At 30.7% G+C, this 26,960-nt stretch overlaps 1 protein-coding gene across 1 annotated transcript in view; it reads right to left on the bottom strand.

Moving 5' to 3' along the window:
- Positions 1–19,293: 19,293 nt before the first annotated feature.
- Positions 19,294–26,960, bottom strand: part of xpo4 (exportin 4) — a 31,760-nt gene continuing 24,093 nt past the window's right edge. Inside the window, exons 13-24 of the mRNA XM_077537223.1 lie at positions 26,750–26,927; positions 26,288–26,447; positions 25,989–26,158; positions 25,727–25,901; positions 23,074–23,280; positions 22,908–22,994; positions 22,661–22,841; positions 21,589–21,710; positions 21,368–21,498; positions 21,062–21,179; positions 20,904–20,996; positions 19,294–20,236 (exon numbers count right to left, since the gene is read on the bottom strand). Of these exons, the coding sequence (XP_077393349.1) occupies positions 20,039–20,236; positions 20,904–20,996; positions 21,062–21,179; positions 21,368–21,498; positions 21,589–21,710; positions 22,661–22,841; positions 22,908–22,994; positions 23,074–23,280; positions 25,727–25,901; positions 25,989–26,158; positions 26,288–26,447; positions 26,750–26,927 (1,820 nt within the window). The 3' untranslated portion in view covers positions 19,294–20,038. The remainder of the gene's footprint in view (positions 20,237–20,903; positions 20,997–21,061; positions 21,180–21,367; positions 21,499–21,588; positions 21,711–22,660; positions 22,842–22,907; positions 22,995–23,073; positions 23,281–25,726; positions 25,902–25,988; positions 26,159–26,287; positions 26,448–26,749; positions 26,928–26,960) is intronic.

Below are 26,960 nucleotides of genomic sequence, written 5' to 3'. Positions count from 1 at the left end.
GGCGTTTTATTTTTTGAAAAATAAATAAATAAACGACCATGTATAGTAAGGCGTTTTATTTTTTGGAAAAAAAACAAAAAACAAAAAAAACGACCATGTATAGTAAGGCGTTTTATTTTTTGAAAAAAAAATCAACCATGTATAGTAAGGCGTTTTATTTTTTGAAAAAAAAAACAAAAAAAACGACCATGTATAGTAAGGCGTTTTATTTTTGGAAAAAAGAAAAAGAAAAAAAACGACCATGTATGTAAGGCGTTTTATTTTTGGGAAAGAAAAAAAAACGACCATGTATAGTAAGGCGTTTTATTTTTTGAAAAAAAACAAAAAACGACCATGTATAGTAAGGCGTTTTATTTTTGGAAAAAAAAAACAACCATGTATAGTAAGGCGTTTTATTTTTTGAAAAAAAAACAAAAACGACCATGTATAGTCAGGCGTTTTATTTTTGGAAAAAAAACACACAAAAAAACCACCATGTATAGTCAGGCGTTTTATTTTTTGAAAAAAAAAAAACCGACCATGTATAGTAAGGCGTTTTATTTTTGGAAAAAAAAAACGACCATTTATAGTAAGGCGTTTTATTTTTGTAAAAAAAAAACGACCATGTATAGTAAGGCGTTTTATTTTTGGAAAAAAAACAACCATGTATAGTCAGGCGTTTTATTTTTTGAAAAAAAAAAAAAAACGACCATGTATAGTAAGGCGTTTTAATTTTGGAAAAAAGAAAAAAAACGACCATGTATAGTAAGGCGTTTTATTTTTGGAAAAAAACAACAACCATGTATAGTAAGGCGTTTTATTTTTTGAAAAAAAACAAAAAAACAACCATGTATAGTAAGGCGTTTTAATTTTGGAAAAAAGAAAAAAAACGACCATGTATAGTAAGGCGTTTTATTTTTGGGAAAAAAAAAAACGACCATGTATAGTAAGGCGTTTTATTTTTTGAAAAAAAAAAAACAACCATGTATAGTAAGGCGTTTTATTTTTGGAAAAAAAACAACCATGTATAGTCAGGCGTTTTATTTAAAAAAAAAAAAAAAAAAAAACGACCATGTATAGTAAGGCGTTTTATTTTTGGAAAAAAAAATCAACCATGTATAGTAAGGCGTTTTATTTTTTGAAAAAAAAACAAAAAAACGACCATGTATAGTAAGGCGTTTTATTTTTGGAAAAAAGAAAAAGAAAAAAAACGACCATGTATAGTAAGGCGTTTTATTTTTGGGAAAGAAAAAAAAACGACCATGTATAGTAAGGCGTTTTATTTTTTGAAAAAAAACAAAAAACGACCATGTATAGTAAGGCGTTTTATTTTTGGAAAAAAAAAACAACCATGTATAGTAAGGCGTTTTATTTTTTGAAAAAAAAACAAAAACGACCATGTATAGTCAGGCGTTTTATTTTTGGAAAAAAAATACACAAAAAAAACACCATGTATAGTCAGGCGTTTTATTTTTTGAAAAAAAAAAAACGACCATGTATAGTAAGGCGTTTTATTTTTGGAAAAAAAAAACGACCATTTATAGTAAGGCGTTTTATTTTTGTAAAAAAAAAACGACCATGTATAGTAAGGCGTTTTATTTTTGGAAAAAAAACAACCATGTATAGTAAGGCGTTTTATTATTATTATTATTATTTTTTAAAACGACCATGTATAGTAAGGCATTTTATTTTGGGGGAAAAAAAAAAAAAACGACCATGTATAGTAAGGCGTTTTATTTTTTGAAAAAAAACAAAAAAACGACCATGTATAGTAAGGCGTTTTAATTTTGGAAAAAAGAAAAAAAACGACCATGTATAGTAAGGCGTTTTATTTTTTGAAAAAAAAAAAAAAAAAAACGACCATGTATAGTAAGGCGTTTTATTTTTGGAAAAAAACAACAACCATGTATAGTAAGGCGTTTTATTTTTTGAAAAAAAAAAAAAAAACGACCATGTATAGTAAGGCGTTTTAATTTTGGAAAAAAGAAAAAAAACGACCATGTATAGTAAGGCGTTTTATTTTTGGGAAAGAAAAAAAAACGACCATGTATAGTAAGGCGTTTTATTTTTTGAAAAAAAAAAACAACCATGTATAGTAAGGCGTTTTATTATTATTATTATTATTTTTTAAAACGACCATGTATAGTAAGGCATTTTATTTTGGGGGAAAAAAAAAAAAACGACCATGTATAGTAAGGCGTTTTATTTTTTGAAAAAAAACAAAAAAACGACCATGTATAGTAAGGCGTTTTAATTTTGGAAAAAAGAAAAAAAACGACCATGTATAGTAAGGCGTTTTATTTTTGGGAAAGAAAAAAAAACGACCATGTATAGTAAGGCGTTTTATTTAAAAAAAAAGAAAAAACAACCATGTATAGTAAGGCGTTTTATTATTATTTTTTTATTTTATTAAACGACCATGTATAGTAAGGCATTTTGTTTTTGGGTAAAAAAACAAAAACGACCATGTATGGTAAGGCGTTTTATTTTTGGGAAAATAAAAACGACCATGTATAGTAAGGCGTTTTATTTTTTGAAAAAAACAAAACAAAAAAAAAACAAAAAAAAACAACCATGTATAGTAAGGCGTTTTAGTTTTGGAAAAAAAAACCCCGACCATGTATAGTAAGGCGTTTTATTTTTTGAAGAAAAAAAAACCCGACCATGTATAGTAAGGCGTTTTATTTTTGGAAAAAAAAAAAAAAAAAACGACCATGTATAGTCAGGCGTTTTATTTTTGGAAAAAAAAAACTAACATGTATAGTAAAGCGTTTTATTTTTTGAAAAAAAACAACAACAAAAAACGACCACGTATAGTAAGGCATTTTATTTTTTGGAAAAAAAACCCGACCATGTATAGTAAGGCGTTTTATTTTTGGGAAAATAAAAACGACCATGTATAGTAAGGCGTTTTATTTTTTGAAAAGAACAAACAAAAAAAACAAAAAAAAACGACCATGTATAGTAAGGCGTTTTATTTTTTGAAAAAAAAAACGACCATATATAGTAAGGCGTTTTATTTTTGGAAAAAAAACGACCATGTATAGTAAGGCGTTTTATTTTTTGAAAAAAAAAACAAACAAAAAAACGACCATGTATAGTAAGGCGTTTTATTTAAAAAATAAATAAATAAAAAAAAATGACCATGTATAGTCAGGCGTTTTATTTTTGGAAAAGAAAAAACGACCATGTATAGTAAAGCGTTTTATTTTTTGAAAAAACAAAAAACAAAAAAAACGACCATGTATAGTCAGGCATTTTATTTTTGGGAAAAAAAAAAAAAACGACCATGTATGGTAAGGCGTTTTATTTTTGGAAAAAAAACGACCATGTATAGTAAGGCGTTTTATTTTTTGAAAAAAACAAAACAAAACAAAACAAAAAAAAACGACCATGTATAGTAAGGCGTTTTATTTTTGGAAAAAAAACGACCATGTATAGTAAGGCGTTTTATTTTTGGAAAAAAAACGACCATGTATAGTAAGGCGTTTTATTTTTTGAAAAAAACAAAACAAAACAAAACAAAAAAAAACGACCATGTATAGTAAGGCGTTTTATTTTTTGAAAAAAAAAAACGGCCATGTATAGTAAGGCGTTTTATTTTTTGAAAAAAAAAACGACCATATATAGTAAGGCGTTTTATTTTTGGAAAAAAAACGACCATGTATAGTAAGGCGTTTTATTTTTTGAAAAAAAAAACAAAAAAAAAAACGACCATGTATAGTAAGGCGTTTTATTTAAAAAATAAATAAATAAAAAAAAATGACCATGTATAGTCAGGCGTTTTATTTTTGGAAAAGAAAAAACGACCATGTATAGTAAAGCGTTTTATTTTTTGAAAAAACAAAAAACAAAAAAAACGACCATGTATAGTAAGGCATTTTATTTTTGGGAAAAAAAAAAAAAACGACCATGTATGGTAAGGCGTTTTATTTTTGGAAAAAAAACGACCATGTATAGTAAGGCGTTTTATTTTTTGAAAAAAACAAAACAAAACAAAACAAAAAAAAACGACCATGTATAGTAAGGCGTTTTATTTTTGGAAAAAAAACGACCATGTATAGTAAGGCGTTTTATTTTTGGAAAAAAAACGACCATGTATAGTAAGGCGTTTTATTTTTTGAAAAAAACAAAACAAAACAAAACAAAAAAAAACGACCATGTATAGTAAGGCGTTTTATTTTTTGAAAAAAAAAAACGGCCATGTATAGTAAGGCGTTTTATTTTTGGAAAAAAAACGACCATGTATAGTAAGGCGTTTTATTTTTTGAAAAAAAAAACAAAAAAAAAACGACCATGTATAGTAAGGCGTTTTATTTTTTGAAAAAAAAAACAAAAAAAACAAAAAAAAACGACCATGTATAGTAAGGCGTTTTATTTTTTGAAAAAAAAAAAAAAAAAACGACCATGTATAGTAAGGCGTTTTATTTTTGGAAAAAAGAAAAAGAAAAAAAACGACCATGTATAGTAAGGCGTTTTATTTTTGGGAAAGAAAAAAAAACGACCATGTATAGTAAGGCGTTTTATTTTTTGAAAAAAAAAACAAAAAACGACCATGTATAGTAAGGCGTTTTATTTTTGGAAAAAAACAACCATGTATAGTAAGGCGTTTTATTTTTTGAAAAAAAAAAAAAAAACGACCATGTATAGTCAGGCGTTTTATTTTTGGAAAAAAAACACACAAAAAAACCACCATGTATAGTCAGGCGTTTTATTTTTGGAAAAAAAAAAAAACGACCATGTATAGTAAGGCGTTTTATTTTTGGAAAAAAAAAACGACCATTTATAGTAAGGCGTTTTATTTTTGTAAAAAAAAAACGACCATGTATAGTAAGGCGTTTTATTTTTTGAAAAAAAACCCAAAAAACGACCATGTATAGTAAGGCGTTTTATTTTTGGAAAAAAAACAACCATGTATAATAAGGCGTTTTATTTTTTGAAAAAAAAAACGACCATATATAGTAAGGCGTTTTATTTTTGGAAAAAAAACGACCATGTATAGTAAGGCGTTTTATTTTTTGAAAAAAAAAACAAACAAAAAAAACGACCATGTATAGTAAGGCGTTTTATTTAAAAGAAAAATAAATAAAAAAAAATGACCATGTATAGTCAGGCGTTTTATTTTTGGAAAAGAAAAAACGACCATGTATAGTAAAGCGTTTTATTTTTTGAAAAAACAAAAAACAAAAAAAACGACCATGTATAGTAAGGCATTTTATTTTTGGGAAAAAAAAAAAAAACGACCATGTATGGTAAGGCGTTTTATTTTTGGAAAAAAAACGACCATGTATAGTAAGGCGTTTTATTTTTTGAAAAAAACAAAACAAAACAAAACAAAAAAAAACGACCATGTATAGTAAGGCGTTTTATTTTTGGAAAAAAAACGACCATGTATAGTAAGGCGTTTTATTTTTTGAAAAAAACAAAACAAAACAAAACAAAAAAAAACGACCATGTATAGTAAGGCGTTTTATTTTTTGAAAAAAAAAAAACGGCCATGTATAGTAAGGCGTTTTATTTTTGGAAAAAAAACGACCATGTATAGTAAGGCGTTTTATTTTTTGAAAAAAAAAACAAAAAAAAACGACCATGTATAGTAAGGCGTTTTATTTTTTGAAAAAAAAAACAAAAAAAACAAAAAAAAACGACCATGTATAGTAAGGCGTTTTATTTTTTGAAAAAAAAAAAAAAAAACGACCATGTATAGTAAGGCGTTTTATTTTTGGAAAAAAGAAAAAGAAAAAAAACGACCATGTATAGTAAGGCGTTTTATTTTTGGGAAAGAAAAAAAACGACCATGTATAGTAAGGCGTTTTATTTTTTGAAAAAAAAACAAAAAACGACCATGTATAGTAAGGCGTTTTATTTTTGGAAAAAAACAACAACCATGTATAGTAAGGCGTTTTATTTTTTGAAAAAAAAACAAAAAACGACCATGTATAGTCAGGCGTTTTATTTTTGGAAAAAAAACACACAAAAAAACCACCATGTATAGTCAGGCGTTTTATTTTTGGAAAAAAAAAAAACGACCATGTATAGTAAGGCGTTTTATTTTTGGAAAAAAAAAACGACCATTTATAGTAAGGCGTTTTATTTTTGTAAAAAAAAAACGACCATGTATAGTAAGGCGTTTTATTTTTTGAAAAAAAAAACAAAAAACGACCATGTATAGTAAGGCGTTTTATTTTTGGAAAAAAAACAACCATGTATAATAAGGCGTTTTATTTTTTGAAAAAAAAACAAACAAACGACCATGTATAGTAAGGCGTTTTATTTTTTGAAAAAAACAAAAACAAAAAAAAACGACCATGTATAGTAAGGCGTTTTATTTTTTGAAAAAAAAAACAAAAAACGACCATGTATAGTAAGGCGTTTTATTTTCGGAAAAAAAAAACGACCATTTATAGTAAGGCGTTTTATTTTTGTAAAAAAAAAAACGACCATGTATAGTAAGGCGTTTTATTTTTTGAAAAAAACAAAAAAAACAAAACGACCATGTATAGTAAGCCGTTTTATTTTTGGAAAAAAAAACGACCATGTATCGTCAGGCGTTTTATTTTTTGAAAAAAATAAAAATAAACGACCATGTATAGTAAGGCGTTTTATTTTTTGGAAAAAAAACAAAAAACAAAAAAAACGACCATGTATAGTAAGGCGTTTTATTTTTTGAAAAAAAAATCAACCATGTATAGTAAGGCGTTTTATTTTTTGGGAAAAAAAACAAAAAAACGACCATGTATAGTAAGGCGTTTTATTTTTGGAAAAAAGAAAAAGAAAAAAAACGACCATGTATAGTAAGGCGTTTTATTTTTTGAAAAAAAACAAAAAACGACCATGTATAGTAAGGCGTTTTATTTTTGGAAAAAAAAAACAACCATGTATAGTAAGGCGTTTTATTTTTTGAAAAAAAAAAAAAAAACGACCATGTATAGTCAGGCGTTTTATTTTTGGAAAAAAAACACACAAAAAAACCACCATGTATAGTCAGGCGTTTTATTTTTGGGAAAAAAAAAAACGACCATGTATAGTAAGGCGTTTTATTTTTGGAAAAAAAAAACGACCATTTATAGTAAGGCGTTTTATTTTTGTAAAAAAAAAACGACCATGTATAGTAAGGCGTTTTATTTTTGGAAAAAAAACAACCATGTATAGTCAGGCGTTTTATTTTTTGAAAAAAAAAACAAAAAACGACCATGTATAGTAAGGCGTTTTATTTTTTGAAAAAAAACAAAAACAAAAAAAAACGACCATGTATAGTAAGGCGTTTTATTTTTGGAAAAAAACAACAACCATGTATAGTAAGGCGTTTTATTTTTTGAAAAAAAACAAAAAAACGACCGTATAGTAAGGCGTTTTAATTTTGGAAAAAAGAAAAAAAACGACCATGTATAGTAAGGCGTTTTATTTTTTGAAAAAAAAAAACAACCATGTATAGTAAGGCGTTTTATTATTATTATTATTTTTTTAAAAACGACCATGTATAGTAAGGCATTTTATTTTTGGGGAAAAAAAAAAAAACGACCATGTATGGTAAGGCGTTTTATTTTTGGGAAAATAAAAACGACCATGTATAGTAAGGCGTTTTATTTTTTGAAAAAAACAAAACAAAAAAAAAACAAAAAAAAACAACCATGTATAGTAAGGCGTTTTAGTTTTGGAAAAAAAAACCCCGACCATGTATAGTAAGGCGTTTTATTTTTTGAAGAAAAAAAAAACCGACCATGTATAGTAAGGCGTTTTATTTTTGGAAAACCCCCCCCAAAAAAACGACCATGTATAGTCAGGCGTTTTATTTTTGGAAAAAAAAAACTAACATGTATAGTAAAGCGTTTTATTTTTTGAAAAAAACAACAACAAAAAACGACCACGTATAGTAAGGCATTTTATTTTTTGGAAAAAAAACCCGACCATGTATAGTAAGGCGTTTTATTTTTGGGAAAATAAAAACGACCATGTATAGTAAGGCGTTTTATTTTTTGAAAAAAACAAACAAAAAAAACAAAAAAAAACGACCATGTATAGTAAGGCGTTTTATTTTTTGAAAAAAAAAACGACCATATATAGTAAGGCGTTTTATTTTTGGAAAAAAAACGACCATGTATAGTAAGGCGTTTTATTTTTGGAAAAAAAAAACAAAAAAAAAAACGACCATGTATAGTAAGGCGTTTTATTTAAAAAAAAAAAAAAAAAAAAAAAATGACCATGTATAGTCAGGCGTTTTATTTTTGGAAAAGAAAAAACGACCATGTATAGTAAAGCGTTTTATTTTTTGAAAAAAAAACCCCCCAAAAAAACAACCATGTATAGTAAGGCATTTTATTTTTGGGAAAAAAAAAAAAACGACCATGTATGGTAAGGCGTTTTATTTTTGGGAAAATAAAAACGACCATGTATAGTAAGGCGTTTTATTTTTGGAAAAAAAACGACCATGTATAGTAAGGCGTTTTATTTTTTGAAAAAAACAAACAAAAAAAACAAAAAAAAACGACCATGTATAGTAAGGCGTTTTATTTTTTGAAAGAAAAAAAAAACGACCATGTATAGTAAGGCGTTTTATTTTTGGAAAAAAAACGACCATGTATAGTAAGGCGTTTTATTTTTTGAAAAAAACAAACAAAAAAAAAACGACCATGTATAGTCAGGCGTTTTATTTTTGGAAAAGAAAAAACGACCATGTATAGTAAAGCGTTTTATTTTTTGAAAAAAAAAAAAAAAAAAGAACGACCATGTATAGTAAGGCATTTTATTTTTGGGAAAAAAAAAAAACCGACCATGTATGGTAAGGCGTTTTATTTTTGGGAAAATAAAAACGACCATGTATAGTAAGGCGTTTTATTTTTTGAAAAAAACAAAACAAAAAAAAAACAAAAAAAAACAACCATGTATAGTAAGGCGTTTTATTTTTTGAAAAAAACAAACAAAAAAAAAACGACCATGTATAGTCAGGCGTTTTATTTTTGGAAAAGAAAAAACGACCATGTATAGTAAAGCGTTTTATTTTTTGAAAAAAAAAAAAAAAAAAGAACGACCATGTATAGTAAGGCGTTTTATTTTTGGGAAAATAAAAACGACCATGTATAGTAAGGCGTTTTATTTTTGGAAAAAAAACGACCATGTATAGTAAGGCGTTTTATTTTTTTTTAAAAACAAAACAAAAAAAAACAAAAAAAACGACCATGTATAGTAAGGCGTTTTATTTTTTGAAAAAAAAAAAAACGACCATGTATAGTAAGGCGTTTTATTTTTTGAAAAAAAAACAAAAACGACCATGTATAGTCAGGCGTTTTATTTTTTGAAAAAAAAAAAAAAACGACCATGTATAGTAAGGCGTTTTATTTTTGGAAAAAAAACGACCATGTATAGTAAGGCGTTTTATTTTTTGAAAAAAACAAAACAAAAAAAAACAAAAAAAAACGACCATGTATAGAAAGGCGTTTTATTTTTTGAAAAAAAAAACAAAAAAAAACGACCATGTATAGTAAGGCGTTTTATTTTTTGAAAAAAACAAAAAAAACAAAACGACCATGTATAGTAAGCCGTTTTATTTTTTGAAAAAAAAACAAAAAACGACCATGTATAGTCAGGCGTTTTATTTTTGGAAAAAAAACACACACAAAAACCACCATGTATAGTCAGGCGTTTTATTTTTGGAAAAAAAAAAAAACGACCATGTATAGTAAGGCGTTTTATTTTTTGAAAAAAACAACAAAAAAAAACGACCACGTATAGTAAGGCATTTTATTTTTTGGAAAAAAAACCCGACCATGTATAGTAAGGCGTTTTATTTTTGGGAAAATAAAAACGACCATGTATAGTAAGGCGTTTTATTTTTTGAAAAAAACAAACAAAAAAAACAAAAAAAAACGACCATGTATAGTAAGGCGTTTTATTTTTTGAAAAAAAAAACGACCATATATAGTAAGGCGTTTTATTTTTGGAAAAAAAACGACCATGTATAGTAAGGCGTTTTATTTTTGGAAAAAAAAACCAAAAAAAAAAACGACCATGTATAGTAAGGCGTTTTATTTAAAAAAAAAAAAAAAAAAAAAAATGACCATGTATAGTCAGGCGTTTTATTTTTGGAAAAGAAAAAACGACCATGTATAGTAAAGCGTTTTATTTTTTGAAAAAACCCCCCCCCAAAAAAACAACCATGTATAGTAAGGCATTTTATTTTTTGGAAAAAAAAAAAAACGACCATGTATGGTAAGGCGTTTTATTTTTGGGAAAATAAAAACGACCATGTATAGTAAGGCGTTTTATTTTTGGAAAAAAAACGACCATGTATAGTAAGGCGTTTTATTTTTTGAAAAAAACAAACAAAAAAAACAAAAAAAAACGACCATGTATAGTAAGGCGTTTTATTTTTTGAAAGAAAAAAAAAACGACCATGTATAGTAAGGCGTTTTATTTTTGGAAAAAAAACGACCATGTATAGTAAGGCGTTTTATTTTTTGAAAAAAACAAACAAAAAAAAAACGACCATGTATAGTCAGGCGTTTTATTTTTGGAAAAGAAAAAACGACCATGTATAGTAAAGCGTTTTATTTTTTGAAAAAAAAAAAAAAAAAAAGAACGACCATGTATAGTAAGGCATTTTATTTTTGGGAAAAAAAAAAAACCGACCATGTATGGTAAGGCGTTTTATTTTTGGGAAAATAAAAACGACCATGTATAGTAAGGCGTTTTATTTTTTGAAAAAAACAAAACAAAAAAAAAACAAAAAAAAACAACCATGTATAGTAAGGCGTTTTATTTTTGGAAAAAAAACGACCATGTATAGTAAGGCGTTTTATTTTTTGAAAAAAACAAACAAACAAAAAACGACCATGTATAGTCAGGCGTTTTATTTTTGGAAAAGAAAAAACGACCATGTATAGTAAAGCGTTTTATTTTTTGAAAAAAAAAAAAAAAAAAGAACGACCATGTATAGTAAGGCGTTTTATTTTTGGGAAAATAAAAACGACCATGTATAGTAAGGCGTTTTATTTTTGGAAAAAAAACGACCATGTATAGTAAGGCGTTTTATTTTTTTTTAAAAACAAAACAAAAAAAAACAAAAAAAACGACCATGTATAGTAAGGCGTTTTATTTTTTGAAAAACAAAAAAAACGACCATGTATAGTAAGGCGTTTTATTTTTTGAAAAAAAAACAAAAACGACCATGTATAGTCAGGCGTTTTATTTTTTGAAAAAAAAAAAAAAACGACCATGTATAGTAAGGCGTTTTATTTTTGGAAAAAAAACGACCATGTATAGTAAGGCGTTTTATTTTTTGAAAAAAACAAAACAAAAAAAAACAAAAAAAAACGACCATGTATAGAAAGGCGTTTTATTTTTTGAAAAAAAAAACAAAAAAAAACGACCATGTATAGTAAGGCGTTTTATTTTTTGAAAAAAACAAAAAAAACAAAACGACCATGTATAGTAAGCCGTTTTATTTTTTGAAAAAAAAACAAAAAACGACCATGTATAGTAAGGCGTTTTATTTTTGGAAAAAAAAACGACCATGTATCGTCAGGCGTTTTATTTTTTGAAAAAAAATAAAATAAACGACCATGTATAGTAAGGCGTTTTATTTTTTGGAAAAAAAACAAAAAACAAAAAAAACGACCATGTATAGTAAGGCGTTTTATTTTTTGAAAAAAAAATCAACCATGTATAGTAAGGCGTTTTATTTTTTGGGAAAAAAACAAAAAAACGACCATGTATAGTAAGGCGTTTTATTTTTGGAAAAAAGAAAAAGAAAAAAAACGACCATGTATAGTAAGGCGTTTTATTTTTGGGAAAGAAAAAAAAACGACCATGTATAGTAAGGCGTTTTATTTTTTGAAAAAAAACAAAAAACGACCATGTATAGTAAGGCGTTTTATTTTTGGAAAAAAAAAACAACCATGTATAGTAAGGCGTTTTATTTTTTGAAAAAAAAACAAAAACGACCATGTATAGTCAGGCGTTTTATTTTTGGAAAAAAAACACACACAAAAACCACCATGTATAGTCAGGCGTTTTATTTTTGGGAAAAAAAAACAACGACCATGTATAGTAAGGCGTTTTATTTTTGGGAAAAAAAAACGACCATTTATAGTAAGGCGTTTTATTTTTGTAAAAAAAAACCGACCATGTATAGTAAGGCGTTTTATTTTTGGAAAAAAAACAACCATGTATAGTCAGGCGTTTTATTTTTTGAAAAAAAAAAAAAAAAAACGACCATGTATAGTAAGGCGTTTTATTTTTTGAAAAAAAACAAAAACAAAAAAAAACGACCATGTATAGTAAGGCGTTTTATTTTTGGAAAAAAACAACAACCATGTATAGTAAGGCGTTTTATTTTTTGAAAAAAAACAAAAAAACGACCATGTATAGTAAGGCGTTTTAATTTTGGAAAAAAGGAAAAAAACGACCATGTATAGTAAGGCGTTTTATTTTTGGGAAAGAAAAAAAAACGACCATGTATAGTAAGGCGTTTTATTTTTTGAAAAAAAAAAAAACAACCATGTATAGTAAGGCGTTTTATTATTATTATTTTTTTTTTAAAAACGACCATGTATAGTAAGGCATTTTATTTTTGGGGAAAAAAAAAAAAACGACCATGTATGGTAAGGCGTTTTATTTTTGGGAAAATAAAAACGACCATGTATAGTAAGGCGTTTTATTTTTTGAAAAAAACAAAACAAAAAAAAAACAAAAAAAAACAACCATGTATAGTAAGGCGTTTTAGTTTTGGAAAAAAAAAACCCGACCATGTATAGTAAGGCGTTTTATTTTTTGAAGAAAAAAAAAACCGACCATGTATAGTAAGGCGTTTTATTTTTGGAAAACCCCCCCCAAAAAAACGACCATGTATAGTCAGGCGTTTTATTTTTGGAAAAAAAAAACTAACATGTATAGTAAAGCGTTTTATTTTTTGAAAAAAAACAACAACAAAAAACAACCACGTATAGTAAGGCATTTTATTTTTTGGAAAAAAAACCCGACCATGTATAGTAAGGCGTTTTATTTTTGGGAAAATAAAAACGACCATGTATAGTAAGGCGTTTTATTTTTTGAAAAAAACAAACAAAAAAAACAAAAAAAAACGACCATGTATAGTAAGGCGTTTTATTTTTTGAAAAAAAAAACGACCATATATAGTAAGGCGTTTTATTTTTGGAAAAAAAACGACCATGTATAGTAAGGCGTTTTATTTTTTGAAAAAAAAACAAAAAACGACCATGTATAGTAAGGCGTTTTATTTTTGGAAAAAAAAACGACCATGTATCGTCAGGCGTTTTATTTTTTGAAAAAAATAAAAATAAACGACCATGTATAGTAAGGCGTTTTATTTTTTGGAAAAAAAACAAAAAACAAAAAAAACGACCATGTATAGTAAGGCGTTTTATTTTTTGAAAAAAAAATCAACCATGTATAGTAAGGCGTTTTATTTTTTGGGAAAAAAACAAAAAAACGACCATGTATAGTAAGGCGTTTTATTTTTGGAAAAAAGAAAAAGAAAAAAAACGACCATGTATAGTAAGGCGTTTTATTTTTGGGAAAGAAAAAAAAACGACCATGTATAGTAAGGCGTTTTATTTTTTGAAAAAAAACAAAAAACGACCATGTATAGTAAGGCGTTTTATTTTTGGAAAAAAAAAACAACCATGTATAGTAAGGCGTTTTATTTTTTGAAAAAAAAACAAAAACGACCATGTATAGTCAGGCGTTTTATTTTTGGAAAAAAAACACACAAAAAAACCACCATGTATAGTCAGGCGTTTTATTTTTGGGAAAAAAAAACAACGACCATGTATAGTAAGGCGTTTTATTTTTGGAAAAAAAAAACGACCATTTATAGTAAGGCGTTTTATTTTTGTAAAAAAAAAACGACCATGTATAGTAAGGCGTTTTATTTTTGGAAAAAAAACAACCATGTATAGTCAGGCGTTTTATTTTTTGAAAAAAAAAAAAAAAAAACGACCATGTATAGTAAGCCGTTTTATTTTTTGAAAAAAAACAAAAACAAAAAAAAACGACCATGTATAGTAAGGCGTTTTATTTTTGGAAAAAAACAACAACCATGTATAGTAAGGCGTTTTATTTTTTGAAAAAAAACAAAAAAACGACCATGTATAGTAAGGCGTTTTAATTTTGGAAAAAAGGAAAAAAACGACCATGTATAGTAAGGCGTTTTATTTTTGGGAAAGAAAAAAAAACGACCATGTATAGTAAGGCGTTTTATTTTTTGAAAAAAAAAAAAACAACCATGTATAGTAAGGCGTTTTATTATTATTATTTTTTTTTTAAAAACGACCATGTATAGTAAGGCATTTTATTTTTGGGGAAAAAAAAAAAAACGACCATGTATGGTAAGGCGTTTTATTTTTGGGAAAATAAAAACGACCATGTATAGTAAGGCGTTTTATTTTTTGAAAAAAACAAAACAAAAAAAAAACAAAAAAAAACAACCATGTATAGTAAGGCGTTTTAGTTTTGGAAAAAAAAAACCCGACCATGTATAGTAAGGCGTTTTATTTTTTGAAGAAAAAAAAAACCGACCATGTATAGTAAGGCGTTTTATTTTTGGAAAACCCCCCCCAAAAAAACGACCATGTATAGTCAGGCGTTTTATTTTTGGAAAAAAAAAACTAACATGTATAGTAAAGCGTTTTATTTTTTGAAAAAAAACAACAACAAAAAACAACCACGTATAGTAAGGCATTTTATTTTTTGGAAAAAAAACCCGACCATGTATAGTAAGGCGTTTTATTTTTGGGAAAATAAAAACGACCATGTATAGTAAGGCGTTTTATTTTTTGAAAAAAACAAACAAAAAAAACAAAAAAAAACGACCATGTATAGTAAGGCGTTTTATTTTTTGAAAAAAAAAACGACCATATATAGTAAGGCGTTTTATTTTTGGAAAAAAAACGACCATGTATAGTAAGGCGTTTTATTTTTTGAAAAAAAAAACAAAAATAAAAACGACCATGTATAGTAAGGCGTTTTATTTAAAAAAAAAAAAATAAAAAAAATGACCATGTATAGTCAGGCGTTTTATTTTTGGAAAAGAAAAAACGACCATGTATAGTAAAGCGTTTTATTTTTTGAAAAAAAACAAACAAAAAAAAACGACCATGTATAGTAAGGCATTTTATTTTTGGGAAAAAAAAAAAAACGACCATGTATGGTAAGGCGTTTTATTTTTGGGAAAATAAAAACGACCATGTATAGTAAGGCGTTTTATTTTTGGAAAAAAAACGACCATGTATAGTAAGGCGTTTTATTTTTTGAAAAAAACAAACAAAAAAAACAAAAAAAAACGACCATGTATAGTAAGGCGTTTTATTTTTGGAAAAAAAACGACCATGTATAGTAAGGCGTTTTATTTTTTGAAAAAAACAAAACAAAAAAACCCCCAAAAAAACGACCATGTATAGTAAGGCGTTTTATTTTTTGAAAAAAAAAACAAAAAAAAACGACCATGTATAGTAAGGCGTTTTATTTTTTGAAAAAAACAAACAAAAAAAACAAAAAAAAACGACCATGTATAGTAAGGCGTTTTATTTTTTGAAAAAAAAAACGACCATATATAGTAAGGCGTTTTATTTTTTGAAAAAAAAAACAAAAAAAAACGACCATGTATAGTAAGGCGTTTTATTTTTTGAAAAAAACAAACAAAAAAAACAAAAAAAAACGACCATGTATAGTAAGGCGTTTTATTTTTTGAAAAAAAAAACGACCATATATAGTAAGGCGTTTTATTTTTGGAAAAAAAACGACCATGTATAGTAAGGCGTTTTATTTTTTGAAAAAAAAAAAAAAAAAAAAAACGACCATGTATAGTCAGGCGTTTTATTTTTTGAAAAAAAAACGACCATATATAGTAAGGCGTTTTATTTTTTGAAACAAACAAAAAAAACAAAAAAAACCGACCATGTATAGTAAGGCGTTTTATTTTTTGAAAAAAAAAACGACCATATATAGTAAGGCGTTTTATTTTTGGAAAAAAAACGACCATGTATAGTAAGGCGTTTTATTTTTTGAAAAAAACAAAAAAAAAAAAAACGACCATGTATAGTCAGGCGTTTTATTTTTGGAAAAGAAAAAACGACCATGTATAGTAAAGCGTTTTATTTTTTGAAAAAAAAAAAAAAAAAAAGAACGACCATGTATAGTAAGGCATTTTATTTTTTGGGAAAAAAAAAAACCGACCATGTATGGTAAGGCGTTTTATTTTTGGGAAAATAAAAACGACCATGTATAGTAAGGCGTTTTATTTTTGGAAAAAAAACGACCATGTATAGTAAGGCGTTTTATTTTTTTTAAAAAACAAAACAAAAAAAAACAAAAAAAACACGACCATGTATAGTAAGGCGTTTTATTTTTTGAAAAAAAAAAAAACGACCATGTATAGTAAGGCGTTTTATTTTTTGAAAAAAAAAAAAAACGACCATGTATATTCAGGCGTTTTATTTTTTGAAAAAAAAAAAAAAACGACCATGTATAGTAAGGCGTTTTATTTTTGGAAAAAAAACGACCATGTATAGTAAGGCGTTTTATTTTTTGAAAAAAACAAAACAAAAAAACCCAAAAAAAAACGACCATGTATAGTAAGGCGTTTTATTTTTTGAAAAAAAAAACAAAAAAAAACGACCATGTATAGTAAGGCGTTTTATTTTTTGAAAAAAAAAACAAAAAAAAACAAAAAAAAACGACCATGTACAGTAAGGCGTTTTATTTTTGGAAAAAAAACAACCATGTATAGTAAGGCGTTTTATTTTTTGAAAAAAAAACAAAAAACGACCATGTATAGTAAGGCGTTTTATTTTTGGAAAAAAAACAACCATGTATAGTAAGGCGTTTTATTTTTGGGAAAAAACCCCAAAAACGACCATGTATAGTAAGGCGTTTTATTTTTTGAAAAAAAACAAAAACAAAAAAAAACGACCATGTATAGTAAGGCGTTTTATTTTTGGAAAAAAACAACAACCATGTATAGTAAGGCGTTTTATTTTTTGAAAAAAAACAAAAAAACGACCATGTATAGTAAGGCGTTTTAATTTTGGAAAAAAGGAAAAAAACGACCATGTATAGTAAGGCGTTTTATTTTTGGGAAAGAAAAAAAAACGACCATGTATAGTAAGGCGTTTTATTTTTTGAAAAAAAAAAACAACCATGTATAGTAAGGCGTTTTATTATTATTATTATTATTTTTTTAAACGACCATGTATAGTAAGGCATTTTATTTTTGGGGAAAAAAAAAAAAACGACCATGTATGGTAAGGCGTTTTATTTTTGGGAAAATAAAAACGACCATGTATAGTAAGGCGTTTTATTTTTTGAAAAAAACAAAACAAAAAAAAAACAAAAAAAACCAACCATGTATAGTAAGGCGTTTTAGTTTTGGAAAAAAAAAACCCGACCATGTATAGTAAGGCGTTTTATTTTTTGAAGAAAAAAAAACCCGACCATGTATAGTAAGGCGTTTTATTTTTGGAAAACCCCCCCCAAAAAAACGACCATGTATAGTCAGGCGTTTTATTTTTGGAAAAAAACAACTAACATGTATAGTAAAGCGTTTTATTTTTTGAAAAAAAACAACAAAAAAAACGACCACGTATAGTAAGGCATTTTATTTTTTGGAAAAAAAACCCGACCATGTATAGTAAGGCGTTTTATTTTTGGGAAAATAAAAACGACCATGTATAGTAAGGCGTTTTATTTTTTGAAAAAAACAAACAAAAAAAACAAAAAAAAACGACCATGTATAGTAAGGCGTTTTATTTTTTGAAAAAAAAAACGACCATATATAGTAAGGCGTTTTATTTTTGGAAAAAAAACGACCATGTATAGTAAGGCGTTTTATTTTTTGAAAAAAAAAACAAAAAAAAAAACGACCATGTATAGTAAGGCGTTTTATTTAAAAAAAAAAAAAAAAAAATGACCATGTATAGTCAGGCGTTTTATTTTTGGAAAAGAAAAAACGACCATGTATAGTAAAGCGTTTTATTTTTTGAAAAAACCCCCCCCCCAAAAAAACGACCATGTATAGTAAGGCATTTTATTTTTGGGAAAAAAAAAAAAAACGACCATGTATGGTAAGGCGTTTTATTTTTGGGAAAATAAAAACGACCATGTATAGTAAGGCGTTTTATTTTTGGAAAAAAAACGACCATGTATAGTAAGGCGTTTTATTTTTTGAAAAAAACAAACAAAAAAAACAAAAAAAAACGACCATGTATAGTAAGGCGTTTTATTTTTTGAAAAAAAAAACGACCATATATAGTAAGGCGTTTTATTTTTGGAAAAAAAACGACCATGTATAGTAAGGCGTTTTATTTTTTGAAAAAAAAAACAAAAAAAAAACGACCATGTATAGTAAGGCATTTTATTTTTGGGAAAAAAAAAAAAACGACCATGTATGGTAAGGCGTTTTATTTTTGGAAAAGAAAAAACGACCATGTATAGTAAAGTGTTTTATTTTTTGAAAAAAAAAAAAAAAAAAAAAAACGACCATGTATAGTAAGGCATTTTATTTTTTGGAAAAAAAACAAAAACGACCATGTATGGCAAGGCGTTTTATTTTTGGGAAAATAAAAACGACCATGTATAGTAAGGCGTTTTATTTTTGGAAAAAAAACGACCATGTATAGTAAGGCGTTTTATTTTTTTTTAAAAACAAAACAAAAAAAAACAAAAAAAACCGACCATGTATAGTAAGGCGTTTTATTTTTTGAAAAAACAAACAAACAAAAAAACGACCATGTATAGTAAGGCGTTTTATTTTTTGAAAAAAAAAACAAAAAAAACAAAAAAAAACGACCCGGTACAGTAAGGCGTTTTATTTTTGGAAAAAAAACAACCATGTATAGTAAGGCGTTTTATTTTTTGAAAAAAAAACAAAAAACGACCATGTATAGTAAGGCGTTTTATTTTTGGAAAAAAAACAACCATGTATAGTCAGGCGTTTTATTTTTTGAAAAAAACAAAAAAAAACGACCATGTATAGTAAGGCGTTTTATTTTTGGGAAAAAAAACAAAAAACGACCATGTATATATATATTAAGGCTTTTTTTATGTATACTAAGGCATTTTTTTTTTTTAATTATTTTAAAAACGACCATGGATAGAATTGGCTTTTTTCTTCTTTGTTTAAAAAAATGACCATATATAGTAAGGCGTTTTTTTTTTTGGTGTTTTTAAACGACCATGTATAGTAAGGCGTTTTTTTATTATTATTTAAAAATGTATACTAAGGCGTTTTTTTTACTAGAACATTAAGGTGCTAAATTAAAAGTAATGTGGACTGTGTATGCGAATAAAGAAACCATAAGACATATTACAATACAACTTTATGTACACTTTTAAATGTGGTCAACACACAGGCAGGGTGGTCAAACGTCTCTGCTCCTTTTTCATGAAGAATGTGCTGCTTTAGAAAAATACGACTCGGAATCCAGCCAATGAACGCTTCTTTTTTTGGCTGAAACTGTTTTCTTTTCCTTGAGGTCAGTTCAAGCACAAAAGGTTCACGTCACAGCCCTCCATGGCGTAGAAAAACATTTCAGTCTTGGTGTGTCGTGAAGTTCCTCAAACAGAACAATTTAAAAGGCCTGCAGGCGGACGCCAGCATGCGCATGCTTTCGCTTTTTCGGTGCTGAGCTAAAACCGGTGCACCTGAATGCAACTGGGCGGTTATGGCAACACATGATGCAAGTCACGCGCGCACCTCACACACACACACACTTTCCTACACACAAGGCACTCTGGATCCGGAGCAGTGTGTGCATGCGCATGTGCGTACATTCTCTAAACATAATGGTCCTCCGACAAGTTCAAAGGCATTCAAAAACTTCACACGGGGGTAAAAATATTCAAAATCTTTCAATAACACTGCATAAGTGTGTGTATGTGGGTACTCCAGGAGCGTTGCCAGTCCGTCCGTCTGTCTGTCTGCACTGCAGTTCAGCAGGTGGGCGTGGCGAGCGGGGTTCCCACGTAGCCATATAGTTTAAGCGCGGGCGCGACTCGCCGTTGATGTGCGTCGGGTCCGTGGCGGCGGCGGCGGCGGCGGCAGCGGCTACTTGACGCAGAGCAAGCCGCCCACGTTGGCCACGAAGTCGTCGAGGCTCTTGAGGAAGGCCATCTTCTGTTTGCGCTCCATGGCCGGCGGCGTGCTGCTGGCCGTCAGCGTGTTGAAGGCGGCCACCAGGCGGCCGTAGATGACGGCGTCGCGCTGCGACGACAGCAGCGACTCCACCAGATCCGAGTACTCCGCCTGCAGCGCCACATCAACAACAACAACACTGTGCTTGCGTTGCAACACGATACGCTGTCATGCAGAGTTTCACAAAAACGAATGACGATACTTGGTCAACAATATTATTATATTTCAGTAAGTATTCATTTTAACAATATGAAATTTAGCCTTTAACCTTTTGACAGTATCATAATCATTTGCCAACAATACAATCATGATATCAACAGCATTATGATACTTAAGCCAATGATATAATTACTAACACAATACTTGGGCAATAATATTGATACTATTACAATACTTGGCAAACAGTAGCAAACATCACGATTCTTGGCCAATCATGTCATTCGTAGGGATGAAACGATATCCAAACATCATGATACAATAATCATCACGATATTGTGGGGAGGTTGGCGATATAACAACATTGCTGTATTGTACAAAAGCACAATATTGTGCTTCTTTTTAAGTAAGAGCTCTTTTTTTTTTTTTTTTTAAACAATATTGTGACTTTTTTTTTAAATATCGCCAACCTCCCCACAATATTGTGATAATTATCGTATTGCGACGTTTGGATATCGTTACATTCCTAATCGATAGCATAACAAGAATATGATATCAACAGCATCATGATAGCACGATCTCAACTAACTCAAGTCAACATTCCAGTTAAATGTAATCTGACCTGGTGCAGACAGACTAGCGTGTAAAGCGCTTCCCCGGCCGCCACCGTCATCTCCGTGTTGTGTTTCTGCAGCACCAACATGTCAAACACCAGCTGCAACATACAACACACGTTAACAAACACCAAAACAAAAAACTACACATGGCGTGTGTGTGTACCTTGAGGAAGTGTCGCGTGGCCATGAAAAGGGGCGTGTCCTTCTCCTGGTTTTTGGCGCACTGCTCGGCCAACGGCGACAAAGCCTCCAAACACAACTGACTGATTTCCGAACCCATACTGAACATTCGCGTCAAGGATGTCCACTTGAAAACAAATGAAATAAACACCATGCCCCAAGTAAATGGCGCTCATCTTATTTTACGGGCTATTCTGTTCTTACAACTTCCCTCTTTCAACTTTCCCTCTTCTGAAGCAGTGGCTTTTTTTTCTGTAGTGACTGATGTGCTCCAATGTGACAAGGATACGAGGTCATGCCGAGCTCCAGCGAGAACATGAGGCTCTTGAAGAGATCCTCGGGCAGCTGCGGGATCTTCTCGGGGAAAATCTCGCAGATGAAGGTGATGAGCTTGTAGTACTGGTTGCACAGAGACGGGAACTAACGAGCGTAAGAAAAAGAAAAAAAAAGGTTAGCCAGGTTCTTTCCACAGGAAGAATATTGACGGCCAAAAAGAAAAACAGATCTAACCTTGAGAAGGTCCTGCGACATGAGGGGAAGAACGATGTTGACGCCGTACAGGACCACGTCTGCGGCAGACACCGGACGACTGGACGCCGGCGTGCCCTGGTCTTGGCTACGGAACACCTCGTCTGGAAGAAAGACAAACCGGCGGATAAACTCAACCACTTCCATGCACAACTCTATGGAGGACCAAAACTGCCAAAATACAAACTAAATAAATGACTAAATAAATAATTTTATTTTTTTTTTTTTCCTTGACCTTTTGTGGTTTGATCAGGGGATGTCGTTGGTATTTGTCAACTGTGGGCATGTGAAGCCCTTTGAGACTTTTGTGTGATTAAGGGCTATATAAATAAACTTGACTTGACTTAAATGACTAAAAGTGAAAATAAAAATGGATATAAAAAAATATAATTTGAAAATGATATAAAAAAAATATAAATGGAAATAAAAAGAGCAAAAAATATATAAAATAACTAAATGCATTTGTATTTAATTTTTGAATTATATTGTTTTTGATATCTGTTTTTATTTTCACTTTTAGTCATTTATTTATTTATTTATTCATTTAGACACGATCGTCGTCCATTGCTGGAGCTCTCCACTGCAAGCCGGCGAGACTTCCTTGTTCGCCGAGCTGCTCACTCGACCAATGACAGGCAGTTTGCAACGGCGGAGTCCAACCCAAGACATGCTTAGGACCGCCCCCCTCATTTGAGTAACATTTCGACTTGGCAGTACGGCCCAAAACTGCCAAAATTCCAAATAAATAAATGACTAAATAAATAAATAAATAAATGACAAAGTGAAAATAAAAACAGATATAAAAAAAAATATATATAATTCAAAAATTAAATACAAGTGTATTTATTTATGTACATATATATTTTGCTCTTTTTAGCTCCATTTCTATTTAGTTTTTTTGGATATATTTTATTTTTTTTTTTAATATCCATTTTTACTTTCACTTTTAGTCATTGATTTATTTATTTACTCTTTTATTTATTTTGAATTTTGGCAGTTTTGATCCTCCATACAACTCCCGCTGCTGCAGGTTGAAAACATTCAATCGGCGCACCCGTGTCGCTGAAGTCGATGAACTCTTTGGACAGCAGGTTGGTGAGCAGCTCCATGATGAGCAGCAGGTCTTGGTACTGGTCCTCCTCGGCCGCCGCGTCGCTTCGCTTCCTGGTTTGGTTGTTCTTGGAGTAAACCTGCAGCAGGGTCAGGCACGCCTCGTACAGCTTCATCGACTTGTTCTGCACACACGCCACTCGGGAGTTATTTCCGGTCGCGTTCATTTTGGATGACGCAAGGCTACCGACCTCTCCCAGGTAGCAGATCTGCTTGTGAGCCACCTCCACAAAAACCTCAATGATGAGGTTGATGGTCTCCGGCGCGTTACTGTACACCTGAAACGAACGCGCATAGAATAAATGACGGCGACTAAAATGTGCGACGGATCTTGTCCCCCGCCGCCGCCGCCCTGACCTCCATGAGTCCGATGCAGCTGGACAGGAAGTCCATGAGGAAGGAGAAGAGGGACGCCACGTTGTCGATCTGCGTGGCCTCGGCGATGCCGCACAGCGCCTCCAGCGTGGCCACGATCTCCCGCTTCACCGCCTCCTCCTGGCTGATCTGAGCAAAGTTCTCCTGGTTGATGAGGTTGAGGAAGCGCTGCTGCAGAGGCTGCAGCACCTGAAAGCCACCGCGAGGAACAAGAACGTTGCATCAAAGATTTCATCATCAAGACATTTGAAAATGCAAAACATATGGAAAGTTAAGAAAGAAAATACTAAGCAAGTGTTGCAGGTAGGAAGTCAACAAAAAATCAAGTTGGAAATGAAAAGTCTATGGTGAAATACAAAAACAAAGAAAACAAATAATGACAAATAAAACAAACCACTTATCTAAATTATTTAAAACAAAAACATTAAAGGGATACTTCACTTATTTAGCCCATTATAGCAATAAAAAGTTAATATTTTGTCTATTATAGCACGTTTGCTTTTCTGTATAAAATAAAAATACTGCACCTAAAAGATTAACAAAAAAGAAAAACTAAACAAGACACAAAATAATAATAAAAAATAAGAAAACTAAATCACACAACTTGTTCACCCATAAAAATAAAAATAACTCATCTGATGAAGTCCAAAATATAATTAAAAATGAATAATAAAGGTAAAAAATATTGGCAAATTGACGTAAAACTGCAAATCAAAAACACAAAATGGTGAAAAGGGAACATAAAAAAAATAGAAAAAATAAATAAATACTGATAAAATCAAAGTAAAAAATATTAGTGAACTTTAAAATTGGATTATGATTTTTTTTTAATTGAATAAACAAAAATACTTCAAAATCATAAAAATGCAAATGTTACAAAAACACAAAATATATTAAGTATGAAAAATAAACAAATGTAAAAAAAATAATAATGAAGTCTAATAAGTAATTTAAAATATTCTCATTAACGTCCAAATACTGGCGTTGTAAGTTTTTGATATGGACAACAGGTGGAAAAATGCAACAATTGATAACTGCAGATAAAATATTTTTCTTCCCCGTTTGTGTTTATTGAAATCAGCAAGATGACTGACTGTTGCATCATGCTTCACTGTTCCTTTTGTATCTTCCACGTATGACAAATGAGGAGATGATCAACGGAACAGTCCAAGACGCTCATTGCTGTCGAGAGCACATCAGACGCGTTCATCTTCCACCCGAAGAGGCAGCTGCGACGGCCGACAGCTGCCGACTCCCCACTGGTTATTACACGTGGCTTTGCACCCCCACCCCCATTTTTTTTCTTTTTACTACCATCGGCCGATTAGGACAAAAGACCTCCGTGATGCTGACAAGGCTCAAGTTCTCCTCCCCGGGGGTGGGGATGGGCTGGTGTTATTATTATGAAGCGCATCTATCAGTCTGCCAGGCTGTAGAGGACGAGACACTTTTGATGCTCAAAAGCTGCTGACGGCGCGGAACGTGCTCGCTGTGCTCCCGTTGGCTGATTCACGACAGCCTCCGGAGAACAAGAGATAAACACAATTCCAACGTCTTTGGGGTTTCAACTATCAATAGAGGGAAGAAGCCTAATATTAGACACAGCTTTGTGGTCAAGTAATGTTTGTTACATGAGCGCAACATGAGGCAACTCATGATTCAGGCATGTGTGCGTGCGTGTGTGTGTGTGTGTGTGTGTGTGTGTGTGTGTGTGTGTGTGTGTGGGGGTGTGTGTGTGTGTGCAAACATGCAGGTGTTTTTAGCTAATGCTTCAAAATAATAATAAAATATATATTTTAAAGGAAAACAAGAAATTTTGCATTGTAAAAAACAAAAGACAAGTGAAATCAAAACTCTTGAGAAAATGTAATGACTTTTTTTTAAATCATGAAAAAACAAATGGAGTGTAAAGTATAAAAATGCAAATAAACATGGAAAAAAATTACAAAACTTTAAAAAGTATAATAGGAAAATAAAACAAACAAAAGGAAACCTTTAAAAATGGGAATAAAATTATTATGGAATAAAGAAATTACAAATTTTTTTTACATAAATATATAAAAATTAAAAAATGAACATAAATTACATAAAAAATGCTAAAACAAAAATCGGCAAGAATATGAAATGAAAAAAAAAATACTTAAAACAAAGATACACATAAAATGTTTAAAATTAAATATGAATAAAATATTAATTATAGAAAATAATAAGAAAGCTACTTAAGAATCAATTAGCATGAATAAAATAAAAAATTAAAATGAACACACGAGAGTACGAAAGCAAAACATAAAAAAAATAAAGCTAGAAAATGTGCAACCTTTAAAAACAAAAATACAAATAAACTTAAATATAAAAACAATTCTGACAATTTTGTAGTTCTTAAAACTACAACAAAATACGACAAATAAAAAAATACAACTAAATAAAATTAAATGTCAAGTCAAGATGAAAAATCCAAGACAATGAAAAACAAGCTATATGAAAATGAAAACTAAAAATGGCAACTTCAAATCAAATTAAATGAATTAAAAATAAATAAATAAATAAATAAAGATACAACAAAAAGTGCGGTTGGCTGTTTAAAGCATGTTTGTAATGAGTAAAACGTTGTGTACACGTGTCACAGGTGCATTACCTCAGCCCAGTACTGCTGCTTGGTGTCCGAGTCCATTTGGGCAAAGCCCCCCAGCACCAAAGCCTTCATGAGGCTCCTCTGCACCGAGCTGGACAGCAAATGTAGCGGCGGACTGCGGCCGGCAAACTGCTTGGCCAAGTTCCACCAGCTCTCGCACTGCACCACCATGTTGGCCCTGCACGGGTGCGGGATTGAATCTTAGTACACCAAACTTTTAACTCCCCACCCACCGACATACTCGCCGGAGCTGGCCTGGCCTCACCTCTCGCGTCTCTCCACCAGCGTGACTAGCAGTTCCACCGTGTCGTTGGCCAGCTCGGCCTCCGAGCTCCACACCGTCAGGTTGGTGATGACTTTCTCCAGCAGGTAGCCAACAATCCACTGGGCGCCCTCCGTGTCCGAGCCGAACGCCGTGCTGAAGGCCACGCTGACCTGAAGAGAACGCGGATTTAAAACCCCCCCCAAAAAACTAAGAGTTAGTAGACAAGTACAAAATTATAACCGGGGCTCTGTACTTCAAAGTGTGTACAAGAGGTGCATGCAGGTGGTTGGGTGAATCACCTGCTGGTAGAGCTTCTCATCCATGAGCAGGTAGGTCTTGGCCCAGCGTCTTAGGAACCAAACGATATCTTTGCCCATCTGAGGACTCAACAGCTGCGTCAAGCTGGCTCTGCTGGCCCTGGATTCCACCTCGGACGTCCTCAGTACGGCCGACAGCAACCTCACAAGCACAAACACATTTATAAAGTCGACTGTATGGAAGAGGAGAGGAGACAAAAGAGAAGAGGAAGAGGAAGAGGAGAGGAGACAAAAGAGAAGAGGAAGAGGAAGAGGAGAGGAGACAAAAGAGAAGAGGAGGAGAGGAGAGGAGAGGAGAGGAGAGGAGAGGAGAGGAGAGGAGAGGAGAGGAGAGGAGAGGAGAGGAGAGGAGAGGAGAGGAGAGGAGAGGAGAAAAGAAAAAGAAAAAGAAGAGAAAAGAAAAGAAAAGAAAAGAAAAGAAAAGAAAAGAGAACTTCGGACTACCTGATGACCGGGTCGGTGCGCTCGAAGCCCGGGATGGACGAGGCCCTCTCCCCCGGCGAGCCCAGGATCTGCAGAGTGGTGTTCATGTCCACTTCCGTCGATCGCTTGGCCGAGAACTCCATCACCTCGGAGGGTATCAGTGGCGTCTCGCTCTGGGGGTCGTCCGCCAGGAGATAACCTGAACAACGCGCGTGATGTGTTAAAAAAATGG

Source organism: Festucalex cinctus, chromosome 11, assembly GCF_051991245.1.
Source record: "Festucalex cinctus isolate MCC-2025b chromosome 11, RoL_Fcin_1.0, whole genome shotgun sequence".
Taxonomy (NCBI): Eukaryota; Metazoa; Chordata; class Actinopteri; order Syngnathiformes; family Syngnathidae; genus Festucalex; species Festucalex cinctus.
This window is presented reverse-complemented; position numbering and strand designations above follow the sequence as displayed.